The following is an 18477-nucleotide window of genomic DNA, read 5'->3' on the forward strand; positions in this document are numbered from 1 at the left end:
GGGTGACACCTTTGAGGACTGGAGTATTTGTGATGTTGAAGTTGATGTGGAGGAGAGCCCACTTAAAGGAGCACTTGATATCCATTGAAGCACCTGCTGTTTTTGTGCCTCATCTGGAATTTGTAGCGATTGGCGTGGCCGTAAGAAAGGGATCTTATCACATTGTCCGCTAAAAGAAGTAGACATTTTAGTTTGGCTGGAAGATGGTCTTTCTTCTGCAGATGTTACTGTTGCTTTAACACCTACCCCACGGACACAACCTTTTTTCCCCTTCCCAACACGCCTATTCCCCTTTCCACCAGCAGCAGGCCTTTTTCCACTCATTTTGGTGGTTAACTAATTCACAACTCTGGAGTTGTTTGCACAAAAAAACAATGGATGGGAACCGAGCAGAGCTGAGTGGCCAAACTGTGGTATTAGGCCAAAACTATTGGCTGAGTTAGATGCAGAAAAAAATTATATTCAATTTGCAACCTGATGGAGGTCAGTATAGATGGACTAATAGAACAAGTCCCACACACAGCTAGAAGCCCAAATATTTTTTCAAAGGTAGATGCAGAAATTTTTTTTATTCAGTTTGCAACCTGATGGAGGTCTGTATAGATGGATTAATAGAACAAGTCCCACACACAGCTACAAGCCCAATATTTTTTCAGAGGTAGATGCAGAAAAAAATATATTCAGTTTGCAACCTGATGGAGGTCAGTATAGATGGACTAATAGAGAAAGTCCCACACACTGCTAGAAGGCCAAATATTTTTTCAGAGCTAGATGCAGACAAAAAATTATTTTGAATTTGCAACCTGATGGAGGTCAGTATAGGTGGACTAATAGAACAAGTCCCACACACTGCTAGAAGGACAAATATTTTTTCAGAGCTAGATGCAGAAAAAAATTATATTCAGTTTGCAACCTGATGGAGGTCTGTATAGATGGATTAATAGAACAAGTCCCACACACCGCTAGAAGCCCAAATATTTTTTCAGAGGTAGATGCAGATAAAAATTATTTTTAATTTGCAACCTGATGGAGGTCAGTATAGATGGACTAATAGAGAAAGTCCCACACATTGCCAGAAGGCCAAATATTTTTTCAGAGCTAGATGCAGATAAAAATTATTTTTAATTTGCAACCTGATGGAGGTCAGTATAGATGGACTAATAGAGAAAGTCCCACACACTGCTAGAAGGCCAAATATTTTTTCAGAGCTAGATGCAGATAAAAATTATATTCAATTTGCAACCTGATGGAGGTCAGTATAGATGGACTAATAGAACAAGTCCCACACACAGCTAGAAGCCCAAATATTTTTTCAGAGGTACTGTAGATGCAGATAAATATTATTTTTAATTTGCAACCTGATGGAGGTCAGTATAGATGGACTAATACAACAAGTCCCACACACAGCTAGAAGCCCAATATTTTTTCAGAGGTAGATGCAGAAAAAAATATATTCAGTTTGCAACCTGATGGAGGTCAGTATAGATGGAGTAATAGAACAAGTCCCACACACAGCTAGAAGCCCAAATATTTTTTCAGAGGTAGATGCAGATAAAAATTATTTTTAATTTGCAACCTGATGGAGGTCAGTATAGATGGACTAATAGAGAAAGTCCCACACACTGCTAGAAGGCCAAATATTTTTTCAGAGCTAGATGCAGATAAAAATTATATTCAATTTGCAACCTGATGGAGGTCAGTATAGATGGACTAATAGAGAAAGTCCCACACACTGCTAGAAGGCCAAATATTTTTTCAGGGCTACATGCAGATAAAAATTATATTCAATTTGCAACCTGATGGAGGTCAGTATAGATGGACTAATAGAACAAGTCCCACACACAGCTAGAAGCCCAAATATTTTTTCAGAGGCACTGTAGATGCAGATAAAAATTATTTTTAATTTGCAACCTGATGGAGGTCAGTATAGATGGACTAATAGAGAAAGTCCCACACACTGCTAGAAGGCCAAATATTTTTTCAGAGCTAGATGCAGAAAAAAATTATTTTCAGTTTGCAACCTGATGGAGGTCAGTATAGATGGACTAATAGAGAAAGTCCCACACACTGCTAGAAGGCCACATATTTTTTCAGAGGTAGATGCAGAAAAAAATATATTCAGTTTGCAACCTGATGGAGGTCTGTATAGATGGATTAATAGAACAAGTCCCACACACAGCTAGAAGCCCAATATTTTTTCAGAGGTAGATGCAGAAAAAAATATATTCAGTTTGCAATCTGATGGAGGTCTGTATAGATGGATTAATAGAACAAGTCCCACACACAGCTAGAAGCCCAATATTTTTTCAGAGGTAGATGCAGAAAAAAATATATTCAGTTTGCAACCTGATGGAGGTCAGTATAGATGGACTAATACAACAAGTCCCACACACAGCTAGAAGCCCAATATTTTTTCAGAGGTAGATGTAGAAAAAAATATATTCAGTTTGCAACCTGATGGAGGTCTGTATAGATGGATTAATAGAACAAGTCCCACACACAGCTAGAAGCCCAATATTTTTTCAGAGGTAGATGCAGAAAAAAATATATTCAGTTTGCAACCTGATGGAGGTCAGTATAGATGGACTAATACAACAAGTCCCACACACAGCTAGAAGCCCAATATTTTTTCAGAGGTAGATGCAGAAAAAAATATATTCAGTTTGCAACCTGATGGAGGTCTGTATAGATGGATTAATAGAACAAGTCCCACACACAGCTAGAAGCCCAATATTTTTTCAGAGGTAGATGCAGAAAAAAATATATTCAGTTTGCAACCTGATGGAGGTCAGTATAGATGGACTAATACAACAAGTCCCACACACAGCTAGAAGCCCAATATTTTTTCAGAGCTAGATGCAGAAAAAAATTATATTCAATTTGCAACCTGATGGAGGTCAGTATAGATGGACTAATAGAATGATGCTATGCCCAAAAGATTTTACTTCACTAGGTGCAGTAAAAAAATTGGTATTCTATACACAGGTGGTATATCTTGCAACACAGATAGGCTACTCCACTGACTAACACACTCTGCAATAGGCCAAAAAGGATTAGCTTTGCTAGATTCAGCCAAATGCTGTGAAAAAAACTTGCACAGCACTGGCACAGACCTGCCTGGCAAAAACTGATAGGAACTGATGTAACCTAGTCCTGAAATGGACTGCAATTACAATTAGTCTTTACTCCCACAATCTATCTATTTAAGAGCACAGACCTGCCTGATAAAAGTCGTAGGAAATGCTGTAACCTAGTCCTTAAAAGGACTGCAATCACAACTATTCCCTACTCCCAAGCTATCTGTAGATTTGTGCGAAAATTGGCTTGAAATTAACAAGGTATAGCGCACACAGCAACAGCGGTGCCGTCTAACACGCAGCTGCAGCAGTGAGAAAATGGTGGCGACGGGGAAAATGGCTTGGTCTTATAGGGCAAGGACATGTGACATACACTGCCAATGACACATGCCCTTGCTTGTGTGAAAAAAAGCACTTCGCTCCGTGTGTGCGCTGCTGATAGGCTGACAGATTGCACCTCCCCACTGTAAATGCGGGAAAGAGAAAAAAAAAATGGAGATCTTCATTGTTCCTGCAGAGATCCATCCCCTGCCCCTCCCCCCACCCCGCTGTACACTCAAACTGCGTATTAACATTAATTTTCATCATTACTGAGAAAAAATCCAGTTATGATTTTGGTGCACGAACAGTTATCGAACATAACCTCGAACAGCCGAATTTTTCTCAAATTGTTCGTGTTCGCCGAACGGCTCGAACACCGCCCAAAACAGCTCGAATTTGAGATTGGCGAACAGTTCGAGTAGAACAACGCTCATCTCTATTGATGATGTGACGGAAGACAGAAGCAGCCGGATGAATTCTGAAATGTACAGTGCTATACTCTCTGCTCAGATTCAACCAAATACAGCAAGGTTGATTGGACGGCACTTCACATAACAGATGAACAATGACCCAAGACATACTGCGAAAGCAACCCAGGAGTTTTTTAAGATAAAGAAGTGGAATATTCTGTAATGGCTGAGTCACTCACCAGATCTAAACCACATCGAACAGCATTTCACATGCTTAAGACAAAACTTAAAGCAGAAAGACCCACAAACAAGTAACAACTGAGGTCAGCTGCAGAAAAGCTGCAGAGAGAGGAAACCCAGTGTTTGGTGACGTCCATGGCTTCGAGACTTCAGGCAGTCATTGACTGCAATGGATTTTCTACAAAGTATTAAAAATGACCATTTTATTTATGATAAAGTTAATTGTCCGAAAATTCCATTATGCTCTCTCCTTTCTTCTCATTGCGAGCTTTAGCATGTTTTTTTTTTACTTTGGCAAGACAGATGAGGGCGATCATTGGATTCATTATAATCACAATGCACTTGTAGACTACACCTTCATCTAAAAATATATATATTTTAACTTGAAATTTTGCCCACCCGCATACATTATGCCCTGTCCCAGCCCTACTTCAGAGAACAACAAAATATAGATTAAAAACTACACCTTTAAAAGACTGTAATCCTCCCATAGCCCATACTATCGTAGTTAATTGAATTACGTACACACACAGAGAAGCATTGGGGGAAGGGTGGAGTGTTGGAGTAGGAGTGAATAGAAATTGAGGAGGTATAAGAGGCTAAAAAGTATCCTTATTTAAAGGGGTTGTCTGATCTTCTTTCTTGAAAGCTCACCACTCCCCTGCCTCCCTTCCTGGTTGCCAAAGGTTGGTGTGCTCCTGAAGAGTGACAGTTCAGACCAGCAGCATAGTCGCTGCACTGGTCTGAACTGGGCGCTCACTCATGCTGCAAAAAGAGGCAGCTTTTCCTCTGCAGTTTCGTAAGAGCGCAGGGACATTGAAGTTGGTAGGATCCAGCAATCCAGTTAGCTTCAGAGCTGAGTTCACAAGCTCTAAAGCAGGGAGCTTGCAGGTATGCGCTCCTTGCCTAGGAAGCCGTCCAATGATGTTAGACCGCAGTTTTGGATGGTAAGTAAGTAATGAGTAACACAGTATAAAATTAAAAATCTCTCATTTTAAGAAGATTTTTAATAAGGTAAAATGCAAAGTTGTTTGTTCTTACAATCACTTTGCAATTTTACCCATTTTAGACGTTGTAAACAGTTTACAAACTATTACCCCTATATTGTATCTCAAGTCTGATAAATATTCATGCCTTGGATGGTAAAGTGTTAAAATGTAAGTGATTTGCCAAGGCACAGTCTTGCTACTTTCTGAACTATATGTAAATTCCCCTGGAGTAACAGAAGAAAAAAAAAAAAGGAAAATGAAGAAACATTAAATCATTTGGGGAAAGCCATAAACTTTTCAGCATCTCATTTATGGCACACAGTATATTTCAGATAATATATAGAAAATATGAGACATTCGCATGAGTCCAGCTCATAGCTACTTCCTCCCCAAAATGATCTCATTAGAGCATGCATAAAGCTATCAGACTGTAATAAAATAATAGCATATAAAATGCCTTCTGCACTTCAGATACCTTAGCATAGGTGTCTGTTACATAGAAATCTGGCACAGATTGAGCATTCTTGGGAATTTGTTATATGAAATATAAATTCAATTTGAGGTTCTAGTTTAGCCAGAGAATACGTGCTTCCAGTTTGCTCTGCGTACTGTATTTTTTAATAGGCTAAATATGTGTGAATCACTTAGATCCTTCACACTTAAATTTTTATATTTTATTAAGATTCTAATTTATTATAGCATTACCTGTATTTAAACTATACAGAATGAGACTACATCCTTCAGAAATAGATGCCTAGAACTTTAGCACTACAAGACAATACTGCCATATAGAAACATTCCATCACAATCTATGGCTGATGATTTATAATGCAAAATGATGATATAATGGCGGCTAAAGAAGGTGGCTATCCACAAAATTACCAGTTTGCTTGACGTTTACTAACGTTTGTCTCCTAAATGGTAAAAATAATGTAAATGTGATCTGACAGCTGTCGGTGATGTTCTCCAGATGGACTGGAGATAAAAATAAAATTAGCACCCACTAAAGTTACACATAGTAGGGATTTAGCTTATTCTTCATGACCAGCAATTGAGAGAATATTAAGAGCATCTGGTTGCAAGCAAAAGGTTTATAAATAATGGTAGATGGTAAAAAGTGCCAGCTGCTATGATTGTCTATTTAAAATGGATGTAACTTTACTGCTTTGGAACTTTAAGTCAAGCTGAAAAGTGGTCAGATACCCGGCAAAAGAAAAGTCATGTCACAGTAGTGACCTAATAGGCTACTAAATTGTCTCGGTCAAGAGAACTTGTTTATAGTTGACCTTGATCTACAACTATGTAAAATGCCCATAAAAGATTACAACCTCCCACAGCCAAGACCAAAGCGGGCAGCTGTACCTGCCACCCAGGTGAATGGGTGACTTATAATGAGGAGAACCCTAATTACCAGCTGGTTGCAGTCAACGAGCATCTTTGGAAATGTTCTCAGCAATGTTGCTGGCTTGAACAACAAACACGCAGGGATTTTCTTTCAATTCTATTGCTAAATGTCCTTTTCACCTAAAAGGCCAGGATCAATATATAATTATTCCAACTCTGGTTATGGCCCGGAAAGAAAAGAATTGCTCTCACTTAACCCAGAGTCCCCGACAAGCCCACCAGCTTGGTCCCCTCCTAACCATCTGTAGCATCAGCGTCTCTGCCTCCTGCTGGGCAGAGACGCCGTTCCCCTCACCGCCGCGGTCCGGCGTCCTCTTGCTCCCCTTCTGCAGCTGCTGTGGTGCGCACCGGGTGCAGCTTCCCTGGCACTGTGCTTAGGGCGCGCTCCCTCCCTCTTAAAAGGGCCATGCGCGCCGTCCTCAAGAGTTCCCGGCCAATGGTCGGAGGACTTCTCCTTTATAAGGCACCTCCTCCAAAATGGAGGTGCCTGTGCAAGGTTGTTGTTTTGTGTGCTAACACTTTCTCTAGCCCTCAGGTCCCGCTGCCTGTCAGCCTTGCCCGCCAGTCTGTCTAACAGTCCTGCCCGCCAGTCTGTCTAACAGTCCTACCCTCCAGTCTGTCTAGCAGTCCTGCCCGCCAGTCTGCCTCCCTGGAGCACCTGCCAGTTACCTGTCGTGCCCGCCAGCCTGCCTACCTGGAGCACCTGCTAGTTACCTGCTGTACCCGCCTGCTTGCCTACCCAGAGCACCTGTCTGGCTATCAGCTTCTCTACCCGGATCACCCGCCAGCCTTCCTGCCGTGCTCATCCGCTGTACCGGTCAGTTCCTGTCATCTGACCCGTGGGAGTCACCTGCTCTCACACAAGGTCGGTCCCAGAGTGGCACCTGGTTCACCTGCCCGGTCCCTCCCTGGTTCACGGAGTCGTCTAAGCCGCCATGTGACCTGGGTCGGTCCGAGTAGGCACTTAGTTACGCCCCTCTGGACCTTGCACCGAAGCACAGAGGTTCCACCACCCGGACCCGTAACAGTTTGCACAGGCCATGGAACTCGGTGGCCCCCAGGCTCCTTCGCTCTCAGACCTGTACCAAGAGGTCTCTCGCCAGAGATCCCAACAGGATACTATCCTGTCCTATCTGCGGACAGTCAACTCCTGCCTGAACGCGCTGTCCACCCCGACTGTGTCCGTCTCTAACCGAGCAGCACCCGCTCCGGCAGCACCCCAACCCAATGGTGCTGTGGCACCCGGCTTTGGACCCCGGCACTCTGCGCCTCCACCTTTTGGTGGTGATCCCGTCCTATGTTGGGGCTTTATAAATCAGTGCACGCTGCACTTTGAACTCCTGGCACACAAGTTCACCTCCGACCGGGCCAAGGTGGCGTTCATGATGTCTTACCTCGCCAGAGACGCATTGGCATGGCTTAACCCTCTGTGGGAAAGAGGGGATCCCCTGGTGTCCGATCTTCTGGCTTTCCTCGCTGCCTTCCGGAAGGTCTTCGATGAACCCGGACGAAAATCTTCTACTGCCTCCTCACTTCTCCGCTCCGCCAAGGGAGTCTCACTGTGGGCCAGTATGACGTACGTTTCCGACCCCTTGCATCTGAACTTGCCTGGAACAATGAGGCCCTGGTGTCCACCTTTTGGGAGGGCCTTTCCGGGCTGATCAAGCATGAGCTTGCCGGTCGTGACATCCCTTCCACCCAGGACGTCATTAGCTACCCGGATTGACATCCGTTTTCTGGAACGGGCTAAGGAGACGTCCCAGGAGAGAAGATTTCCGCGTCTCGCTCCTACATTCCAAAGGCCAGCCTCGCAACCAGCAATCCCCTGGGCATGTTAGCCAGAGCCTATGCAAATTGACCAAACCAAGATGGTCAAGTCTCGCCTGGAGACACGGCGAGCCGAGGGGAGTTGCTTCTACTGTGGCAGTATCGAGCATTTGATCCGTTCCTGCCCGGTGAGGCCGGGAAACTCCAGTGTCTATTACCGCTCGGAGAGGTCGTCCTAGGCAAGAGTAAATCCTCTGTCTGTTTCCATTTCCAGTGGTGAGACCCACTTCTTTGAGACTGCCCATCTGGATTCCGGAGCTGTTGGGAGCCTCATAAAACAGGCCGTTGTGGAGCGTTATCAGATTCCTACCGTACGTCTGGTTGAACCGTTGGCGGTTGCCTCTGTGGATGGGAAGCTTCTCCCGGAAACCATCTTGCTTGTCACTGAGCCTGTAACCCTTCAGGTGGGAATGCTGCACTCGGAGAAGATCTCCTTTCATGTGCTGTCCGGTCTCTCTCACTCCCTCTTACTTGGTCTACCCTGGTTACGAAGACATGAGCCCGTCCTGAATTGGAGATCTGGTGAAGTGCTTCGTTGGGGTCAGGAATGCCATGAGTCCTGTCTGGTTCCGGTTCGTCCTGCTCGACCCCCGTCTACTCCAGCTAATTTACCTGGTCTGCCGGCACCCTACTGGTCCTATGCGGACATCTTTGACAAAAAGGAAGCGGAGACACTACCACCTCATAGGCTGTATGATTGCCCCATCGACCTAGTACCTGGTGCTTCTCCTCCCCGCGGGCGAGTCTACCCTTTGTCGCTGGCCGAGACCCGTGCCATGTCTGAGTACATAGAGGAGAATCTTGCTAGGGGATTTATCCAGAAATCTACCTCCCAGCTGGAGCAGGAGTCTTCTTCGTCAAGAAGAAAGACGGCTCTCTACGTCCCTATATCGATTACAGGGGCCTAAACCAGATTACCATAAAAAATAAGTACCCCCTGCCTCTCATCTCGGAGCTGTTTGACCGCCTTAAAGGGACAAAGCTCTTCACCAAGCTCGAGCTTCCTGGGGCGTATAATTTGGTCCGGATTCGCCAGGGAGACGAGTGGAAGACAGCATTCAACACCCGGGACGGTCACTATGAATACCGCGTGATGCCCTTTGGTCTCTGTAATGCTCCAGCCGTCTTCCAGGTGTTAGAACTCTCCTGTTAGGTTTTTTCTATTTTGCTGGTCACATGACCTTTTTGCCTATTTAATCCTGCTCCGCCCTTCTGGCCATGCTGGACTTCATTGTAATTTCTACTCTTAAGCTAGCCAGGTGCTTTGTAACCTTTCTCAGTCAGTTTAGCTAGGTCTTTTGACCTTTATGTTCTATATTGTGTGTTTGTCTTTTTACTGCTACAATTTCTGCTAGGAGGTGTCCATCTTTCTCCCAGTCCCTAGTTCTTGTAGGGATCCCTCCCTCACATCTATAGGTCTTCGTTCAGACTAGCTGAGGACTTTAGCGGGTCTGATCGCAGGATCAGGTTCCCCGTTACATCATAGGGATCTAGCTTAGTTCTATTGTAGGGACAGATCTCCTGTCTTTCCTTAGTGCTTGTAGCCTATCATAACAGTAAGTCCAGCCCAAAAATATCTCTAAGGAAAGACCTCCAGTTTCCATCATGGTGTCGGATCAGGATTTGGCTCAACGCCTGCAGGGACTCTCTCTGGAGGTGGCCGAGCTCCAACAACACGTGAGTAGCTGTTCTGGAGCGCATTTTGTGGAGCAAAAGGTATGATTGCCTGATTTATTTTTTGGTGAACAACAAGATTTTTTTTCCTTTAAAAATGCTTGTTTATTGTATTTTCGTTTGAGACCCAGATCCTCTGGTGATGAATCACAGCGCATAGGGTTCATAATGTCACTTTTGCGTAAAGTACCTCAGGGATGGGCCTTTTCTCTCCAACCTAGTGACCCGTGCTTTAGATCAGTGGATAGTTTTTTTTCTCCTTTGGGGTTGTTGTTTGATGATCCTGATCATGTCTCATCAGCTGAGACGGAATTGAGACTTTTGAGGCAGGGATCAGGTAATGTGGAAAATTATTGTACTCACTTCCGTCGGTGGTCTGCTCAGGTGGGGTGGAACGATTCAGCTCTGAAAAGTTTGTTTCTTGCTGGGCTAGGTGAAAGGGTTAAGGATCTGCTTATTGCTTATCCTACACCTGGAAACTTGCAGGAGGCAATGCAATTAGCTATACGGGTGGACAGGAGACTGCGTGCCAGGGTTAATGAGAGTAAATCCTTTGCCATGTCAGCTCCTAGTCTTGAGAGGGTCTGTACTGACATTGGAGAGCCGATGGAGATTGGGGCGATGTCACCCTGCTCTCAGGAAAAAGACCGCAGGTTTTCTGAAGGTTTGTGCTTTTATTGCGGAAAATCTGACCATTTTATTAAGAACTGTGTGCTTCGTATGAACAAAGAAAAAAAAAAGGTCAGTTACGCCCGTATGGCCTGTTTAAACACTAAGGGGGTATTTCTTTCTGCTACTACTGTAGCTCAGGAAGAATTAATTGAATTTCGGGTATTTGTGGATTGTGGTTCTACTCTGAATGTGATTGATGGGGGATTCTTGGAAAAACTTAAATTAAAACCCAAACCTTTGTCATCCCCTATTGCCGTGGTTTCTGTCGATGGCTCTCCCCTGAAATGTGTTACTCACAAGGTTTATGAATTTCCCCTCACTATTAATGGTATTCACCAAGAAAATTTGGATTTGGTAGTATTAAATAATTTGTCTTCTCCAGTAATTTTGGGGTTACCTTAGTTAAAATTGCACAATCCTGCACTGGATTGGTCTACTAATGAAATTAAGTCCTGGAGCCCTAAGTGTTATGACAAGTGTTGTAACGGGCGCATTGCTGCTGTGGATAAAGGGGAATTACCTGTACCTATTCAGGATTTTTGGAAAGTTTTTTCTGAGGAGGAGTCGCAAATTTTGCCTCCCCATAGAGACTATGATTGTACCATTGAATTTGTCCCTGGAGCGACTCTTCCTAAAAGTCGTTTATTTAATCTAACTATTCCTGAGAGAAAGGCTTTGGAGGAATACATACAGACGAGCTTGGCCGCCGGTCATATCAGACCCTCTAAGTCACCTGTGGCTGTTGGATTTTTTTTTGTTAAATAAAAGGACGGAGGTTTACGTCCTTGTCTGGACTTTCGCGAGATTAATAAAATTACTGTACGTAATCCCTACCCACTGCCATTGATTCCTGATTTGTTTAACCAGTTAGTGGGGGCCAAGTGGTTCTCTAAAATTGATCTCCGGGGGGCATACAATTTGTTGCGCATGAAGGAGGGTGATGAATGGAAGACTGCTTTTAACACTCCTGTGGGTCATTTTGAGAATCTGGTTATGCCTTTTGGTCTTACCAATGCACCAGCATTTTTTCAGAATCTTATTAATGACATCCTTAGACCTTTGATCGGCAAAAATGTGGTTGTGTATTTGGATGACATTTTGATTTATTCACCTGATCTGGAGTCTCATTGGCGGAGCGTACGTGAGGTATTAGAGTTATTAATTGACAATTCGCTTTTTGCTAAGCTAGAGAAATATGAGTTTGCTGTACAGAGAATTAGTTTTTTGGGCTACATTATCTCCAGTGAGGGCTTTGAGATGGACCTGGTGAAAGTTCAAGCTGTGCAGGAATGGCCTAGGCCTATTGGTTTGAAATCGATACAGAGGTTTTTGGGTTTCGCCAATTATTACAGAAAATTCATTAAAAATGTTTCTATTATTGTTAAACCACTGACCGATCTCACCAGGAAAGGTGCTAATACGGTTCAGTGGACTACTGAGGCCATTGAAGCGTTTGTGTTTATAAAGGAGAGGTTCAGCTCTGCCCCCATTCTTATGCAGCCTGATGTGACTAAGCCGTTTTTGGTTGAGGTTGATGCTTCTTCTGTGGGGGTCGGTGCGGTGTTGTCTCAGGAAAACAAGGATGGAGTACATCCCTGTGCCTTTTTTTCAAAAAAAATTTCTGAGACTGAACTTAATTACGATATTGGTAATCGGGAATTGCTGGCTATTAAACTCGCATTTGAACACTGGCGTCATCTCTTGGAAGGTGCTGAATTTCCCATTCAGGTTTTCACTGATCATAAAAATCTGATCTATCTTGATGCTGCCAAGCGCTTGAATGCCCGTCAGGCTAGGTGGGCACTTTTTTTTTCGCGGTTTAATTTTTCCGTTACTTACATCCCGGGTACCAAGAATGTTAAAGCTGATGCGTTGTCTCGCAGCTTTTCTCCCATGGTCGGTGCTGAGGAGGAGGAGAGCATTTTACAAGAAGGTGTTGTGATTGCTGCATTGGACTCCGTTTTGGAAGATGAGATTCTTAAAGCACAGGAGAATGCCCCATCTAACACTCCCCATGGGAGGTTGTTTGTGCCTAGGACCTTTAGGAGAGATTTGTTTGTTGAGTGTCATGAGTCTCGGTTGGCAGGTCATCCAGGAATTTCTGAGACCAAGAGACTTGTGGGTCGCAGTTTTTGGTGGCTTGGATGGCAGAAGGAAGTCATTAAGTGGGTGCGTCAATGTACTGTGTGTGCTAGATCTAAGTCTTCTCATACTCCTGCTGCGGGGTTGCTTTGCCCTCTGGAGGTTCCTAGTGCACTTTGGACACATCTGGCTATGGACTTTATTACTGACCTTCCCCCCTCTGAAGGTTTCACGGTCATCTGGGTGGTCGTGGACCGTTTTAGCAAGATGTGTCACTTGGTTCCCTTCATCAAACTGCCCTGCGCTAAGACACTCGCTAAGGCCTTTGTCAAGGAAATTGTCAGACTCCATGGTGTTCCTACTGACATTGTTTCTGATAGGGGACCTCAATTCGTGGCTCGTTTTTGGCGTGCCTTTTGTGACAGGTTGGGAGTTCATTTGTCGTTTTCATCTGGATATCATCCTGAGTCTAATGGCCAGACAGAAAGGAAGAATCAGGATGTTGAGCAGTTCTTGCGTTGTTTTGTGGCAGACAATCAAGAGGGGTGGTCTGAGTTTCTGCCGCTTGCTGAATTTGCTCTTAACAACCATACATCCTCTTCTGCTGGGTGTTCGCCTTTTTTTTGTTGTTCTGGGAGACATCCGTCTTTTGGGTCATTCTCCAAATTGGTATCGGCTGTGCCTGAGGAGGAGAGTTTTTCCGGTGATTTGGAGAGAGTTTGGACGGATGTGCGTGGTAATCTTCAGGAGGCTAACAAAAAATATAAGAGGTACTTTGACAGGAAACGTCAAGAGGTTTTGTTTACGGTTGGTGACATGGTTTAGTTGTCCTCTAAGAATCTGCGGTTTAGGATTCTAAAAAATTGGGTCCCAAGTTTGTAGGGCCCTTTAAGGTGCTTCAGGTAGTTAACCAATCTGCTGTTAGGTTGGAGGTTCCTACCTCCTGGAAGATTAATCCGGTGTTTCATGTTTCTCTATTGAAAAAAGCTGATGTATCAGATAGAGACGCCACTGCCACTGTTCCTCCGGTGGTGGAGGATGGGGAATATGAAATTTCCCGCATCCTTAATTCTAGACGGTATAGGGGGAGTTTGCAGTATCTCGTCGCTTGGAAGGGTTTCGGTCCCGAGGATAACTCATGGGTGAGGGCGGATGATGTTTCTGCTTCCAGACTTGTCAGAGCGTTTCACAAGAGGTTTCCTGATAAGCCTGGGCCTAGGGGATCCGGAGGATCCTCATAGAAGAGGGGGTACTGTTAGAACTCTCCTGTTAGGTTTTTTCTATTTTGCTGGTCACATGACCTTTTTGCCTATTTAATCCTGCTCCGCCCTTCTGGCCATGCTGGACTTCATTGTAATTTCTACTCTTAAGCTAGCCAGGTGCTTTGTAACCTTTCTCAGTCAGTTTTGCTAGGTCTTTTGACCTTTATGTTCTATGTTGTGTGTTTGTCTTTTTACTGCTACAATTTCTGCTAGGAGGTGTCCATCTTTCTCCCAGTCCCTAGTTCTTGTAGGGATCCCTCCCTCACATCTATAGGTCTTCGTTCAGACTAGCTGAGGACTTTAGCGGGTCTGATCGCAGGATCAGGTTCCCCGTTACATCATAGGGATCTAGCTTAGTTCTATTGTAGGGACAGATCTCCTGTCTTTCCTTAGTGCTTGTAGCCTATCATAACACCAGGAGCTGGGGAACGACATCTTCCGAGATCTCCTGTATTCCTGCGTGGTGGTGTACCTGGGCGATATCTTGGTTTTCTCTCCGGATCTGCCCTCACACCAGAGGGATGTTCGTCAGGTTCTGCTGAGGCTCCGGAAGAATCGCCTGTACGCTAAATACGAGAAATGCCTCTTTGAGCAGACCTCTCTGCCTTTCCTGGGTTATATTATCTCCGAGACTGGTCTGTGGATGGATCCCGAGAAGGTGTCTGCCATTTTAAAGTGGCCCTGACCGGAGGGGTTGAAGGCGATTCAATGATTCCTTTGTTTTCACAAACTATTGCCACCTCTTTATTTCTCATTTCTTCTCCCGGACTGCCCCCATCTCTGCACTCACCCGTAAAGGAGCAAATCCCAAGGAATGGACTTCCGAAGCAGAGAAGGCCTTCGTCTCCCTTAAGCAAGCCTTCTCCTCCGCTCCTGTGCTACACCATCCGGATTGCAACAAACAGTTCTTCCTGGAGGTTGATGCCTCCTCCTCCGGGGCCGGAGCAGTGCTCACCCAGAAATCCTCGTCCGGGCGAATGGTGACCTGTGGATTCTTCTCCAAGGTCTTCTCATCCGAACGCAACTACTCTATAGGAGATCAAGAACTGTTGGCCATCAAGTTAGCGCTGGAGGAGTGGCGCTATTTGCTTGAGGGGGCCATGCATCCGGTGGTCATCTACACTGACTATAAGAACCTTGCTTATTTGCAGAATGCCCAAAGATTAAATCCGCGTCAGGCCAGGTGGTCTCTATTCATTGCCCGATTCTGCTTCACTCTGCACTACCGCCCAGTGGACAAGAACATCAAAGCTCTATCCCGCTCATTCCTGTCTTCCGACCAAGAGGAGGAGCCTCTATATATCATCGACCCCTCCAAAGTAATGACTGTTGCTCCGTTTGACCTATCTCATCTTCCACCCGGTAAGACCTTTGTAGCGGTTCCGGATCGGAAGAAGGTTCTCCTCTGGGGCCATTCATCCAAATTAGCTGGTCAAGCTGGCCAGAGGAAGACCTTTCTGCTCGTTGCCCGACATTACTGGTGGCCTTCGCTGTGCAAGGATGTTGCGGACTTTGTCACGGCTTGTTCCTCTTGTGCCCATAACAAGGTTCCCAGGCTCCTTACAGCCAGCCGTCTCCTTCCTCTTCCCGTGCCTTCCATCCCATGGCAACACATTGCAATGGACTTCATTACGGATCTCCCTGTTTCTGCCGGTTGTACTGTCATTTGGGTGGTCGCCGACCACTTTTCTAAGATGGCCCACTTTATCCCTCTGCCTGGTCTTCCGTCTGCACCGGTGCTGGCTAAGGACTTCATTCAGCACATCTTCCGTCTTCACGGCCTACCCCTCCACATTGTCTCGGATCGCGGAGTTCAATTCACTTTGCGCTTCTAGAGAGCCACGTGCAAGCTGTTGGATGTCTCTTTGGATTTCTCTTCTGCTTATCATCCTCAGTCCAATGGTCAAGTGGAACGCATCAATCAAATCCTCACCAGTTTTCTTCAGCACTTTGTCAACGCTCACCATAGCAATTGGGTTGAGCTCCTGCCCTGGGCCGAGTTCTCCTATAACAACCATGAGAGCGAGTCTTCTACTAAATCCCCATTTTTTGTGGTCTATGGTCGACACCCTCGGATTCCGTTTCCCGTCTCCTCTTCAGTGGACAATCCTGCCGCGGAGTCTCTCGTCAGCGAATTTTCGGCTGTTTGGGAAGACACTAGATCTGCGCTTCTTCAGTCCTCTGACCAGATGAAGAAGCATGCTGATAAGAGACGTCTGGATCCGCCTCAATTCCGTCCGGGAGACAAGGTCTGGCTTTATTCCAAATATGTTCGTCTTAAGATACCATCTTACAAGTTGGGTCTGCGGTTCATCGGTCCGTTCGAGGTTCTGAACCAAATTAACCCGGTGGCTTACAAGCTGAAACTCCCGGTCACCTTACGGATTTCCTACTCCTTTCATGTATCTCTCCTCAAACCAGTTGTTCTTAATTCTTTCTCTGACGATCCAGGTGCCACCCCAGCTTCAGTCTCCGCTGAGGACGTCTTTGAGTTAGAGAACATTTTGGCCACCAAGAGGGTGAGAGGAAATACTTTCTTTCTTGAGGATTGTAAAGCGTTTGGCCTGGAGGAGTGGTCTTGGGAACCCAGGGGGAACATTCATGCCCCTCATCTTCTTAAAAAATTTCTCGCAGGTCTAAAGAAGAGGGGGCGTAAAGGGGGTACTGTAGCATCGGCGTCTCTGCCTCCAGCCGGGGAGAGATGCCGTTCCCCTCACCGCCGCGGTCCCGGTCCGGGGTCTTCTTGCTCTCCTCCTGCCGCTGCTGTAGCGCACACCGTGCGCAGCTTCCCGGGCACTGTGCTTAGGGCGTGTGTGCTTCCTCCCTCTTAAAGGGGCCGCGCACTGTCCTAAAGAGTCCCCGGCCAATGGCCGGAGGACTTCCCCTTTATAAGGCAACTCCTCCAAAATGGAGGTGCCTGTGCAAGGTTGTTGTTTTGTGTGCTAACACTTTCTCCAGCCCTCAGGTCCCGCTGCCTGTCAGCCTTGCCCACTAGTCTGTCTAACAGTCCTGCCCGCCAGTCTGTCTAACAGTCCTGCCCGCCAGTCTGTCTAACTGTCGTGCCCGCCAGTTTGCCTACCTGGAGCACCTGCCAGTTACCTGTCGTGCCCGCCAGTCTGCCTACCTGGAGCACCTGCCAGTTACCTGTCGTGCCCGCCAGTCTGCCTACCTGGAGCACCTGCCAGTTACCTGTTGTGCCCGCCAGCCTGCCTACGTGGAGCACCTGCCAATTACCTGCTGTACCCGCCTGCTTGACTAGCCGGAGCACCTGTCTGGCTATCAGCCGTACCAGCCTGCTTATCTACCCGGATCACCCACCAGCCTTCCTGCCGTGCTCATCCGCTGTACTGGTCAGTTCCTGTCATCTGACCCATGGGAGTCACCTGCTCTCACACCAGAGTGGCACCTTGTTCACCTGCCCGATCCCTCCCGGGTTCACGGAGTCGACTAAGCCGTCGTGTGACCTGGGTCGGTCTGAGTAGGCACTTAGTTACTCCCCTCTGGTCCCTCCTTGAACCGAAGCACAGAGGTTCCACCACCCGGACCCGGAACATCATCCAAGCACAGGTGGAGCGATGCAGTGTTAACATTGTGCCATCCTGTACCATCCCGTAAAATGAGTTTAAGGAATGTGTTTTGAGTATTTTTTTAGCCATATCTATGGAATGCATTTTGACTATTTTTAGCTATATCTATGGAATGTGTTTTGACTATTGTTAGCTATATCTATGGAATGCGTTTTCAGTATTTTTTTAGCGGTTCTTACTCAACTTATAATGTACTGTGTAATGTTAAAAAGAAGCAGTGGGACACATGCAAGCTGTCAAAAAGTTGCTGATTTACTGTTCTTATGTATCTTTATTTTGCACTTTATATAGAGAATGAGCTGTATGGATAAGCCCTGTAACACCTTAGGACCCCTGACAGCTCTGCCTACTAAAGCTTGCTTTACTTGACATGTTCCATTAAAATTGCACGCCAAACAAATTTTTCATGTGCAATCTCTTTAATTACCATTACTATTAAAGAAAATGGAGCACCTGAATGTACTCTTATGAGAGCAACTTATGGTTATTATGTGTCTAAAATATTGCATTTTTGGAAAATTTAATTTGAAACTGTATCTTTTTGTGTCCACAGATATTATAACAGAAATAACCAATGTGATAAATGTGACTCTCACTGCCAGCTCTGCTCTGGTCCTGGTTCGGATTCTTGTCTAGAATGTCCTTCAGGCACTTTCCAGGTGGAGGGTACCACTCATTGTGTTAGTGAGTGCCCTGAGAGATTTTACATACATGGGAACAAGTGCAGGAAGTGTCACCCAAGCTGTAGGACCTGCAATGGTAAGACTCTGCTGTGGCTACAACATTATGACATGATGTCTAAGATTTTTGCTCACATGTAAAGAAAAGTCATTCATCTACATCTTCATTTTGGAAACTTGGTATTAGGTAACCCCATATTCCAAGAACTGTTCCCAGGGTTTTCCAGAGGTCATGATTGCTTTAGTGTATTG

At 45.5% G+C, this 18477-nt stretch overlaps 1 protein-coding gene across 1 annotated transcript in view; it reads left to right on the top strand.

Annotated features, from left to right (window-relative positions):
- Window positions 1-18477, top strand: part of LOC141166337 (cysteine repeat modular protein 2-like) — a 316073-nt gene that overhangs the window by 254550 nt on the left and 43046 nt on the right. Inside the window, exon 13 of the mRNA XM_073652918.1 lies at window positions 18099-18304. Coding sequence (XP_073509019.1) covers window positions 18099-18304 — 206 coding nt within the window. The remainder of the gene's footprint in view (window positions 1-18098; window positions 18305-18477) is intronic.

Source organism: Phyllobates terribilis, unplaced genomic scaffold, assembly GCF_046119375.1.
Source record: "Phyllobates terribilis strain yellow unplaced genomic scaffold, ASM4611937v1 Scaffold_11__3_contigs__length_659146591, whole genome shotgun sequence".
In the NCBI taxonomy this organism is placed as follows: Eukaryota; Metazoa; Chordata; class Amphibia; order Anura; family Dendrobatidae; genus Phyllobates; species Phyllobates terribilis.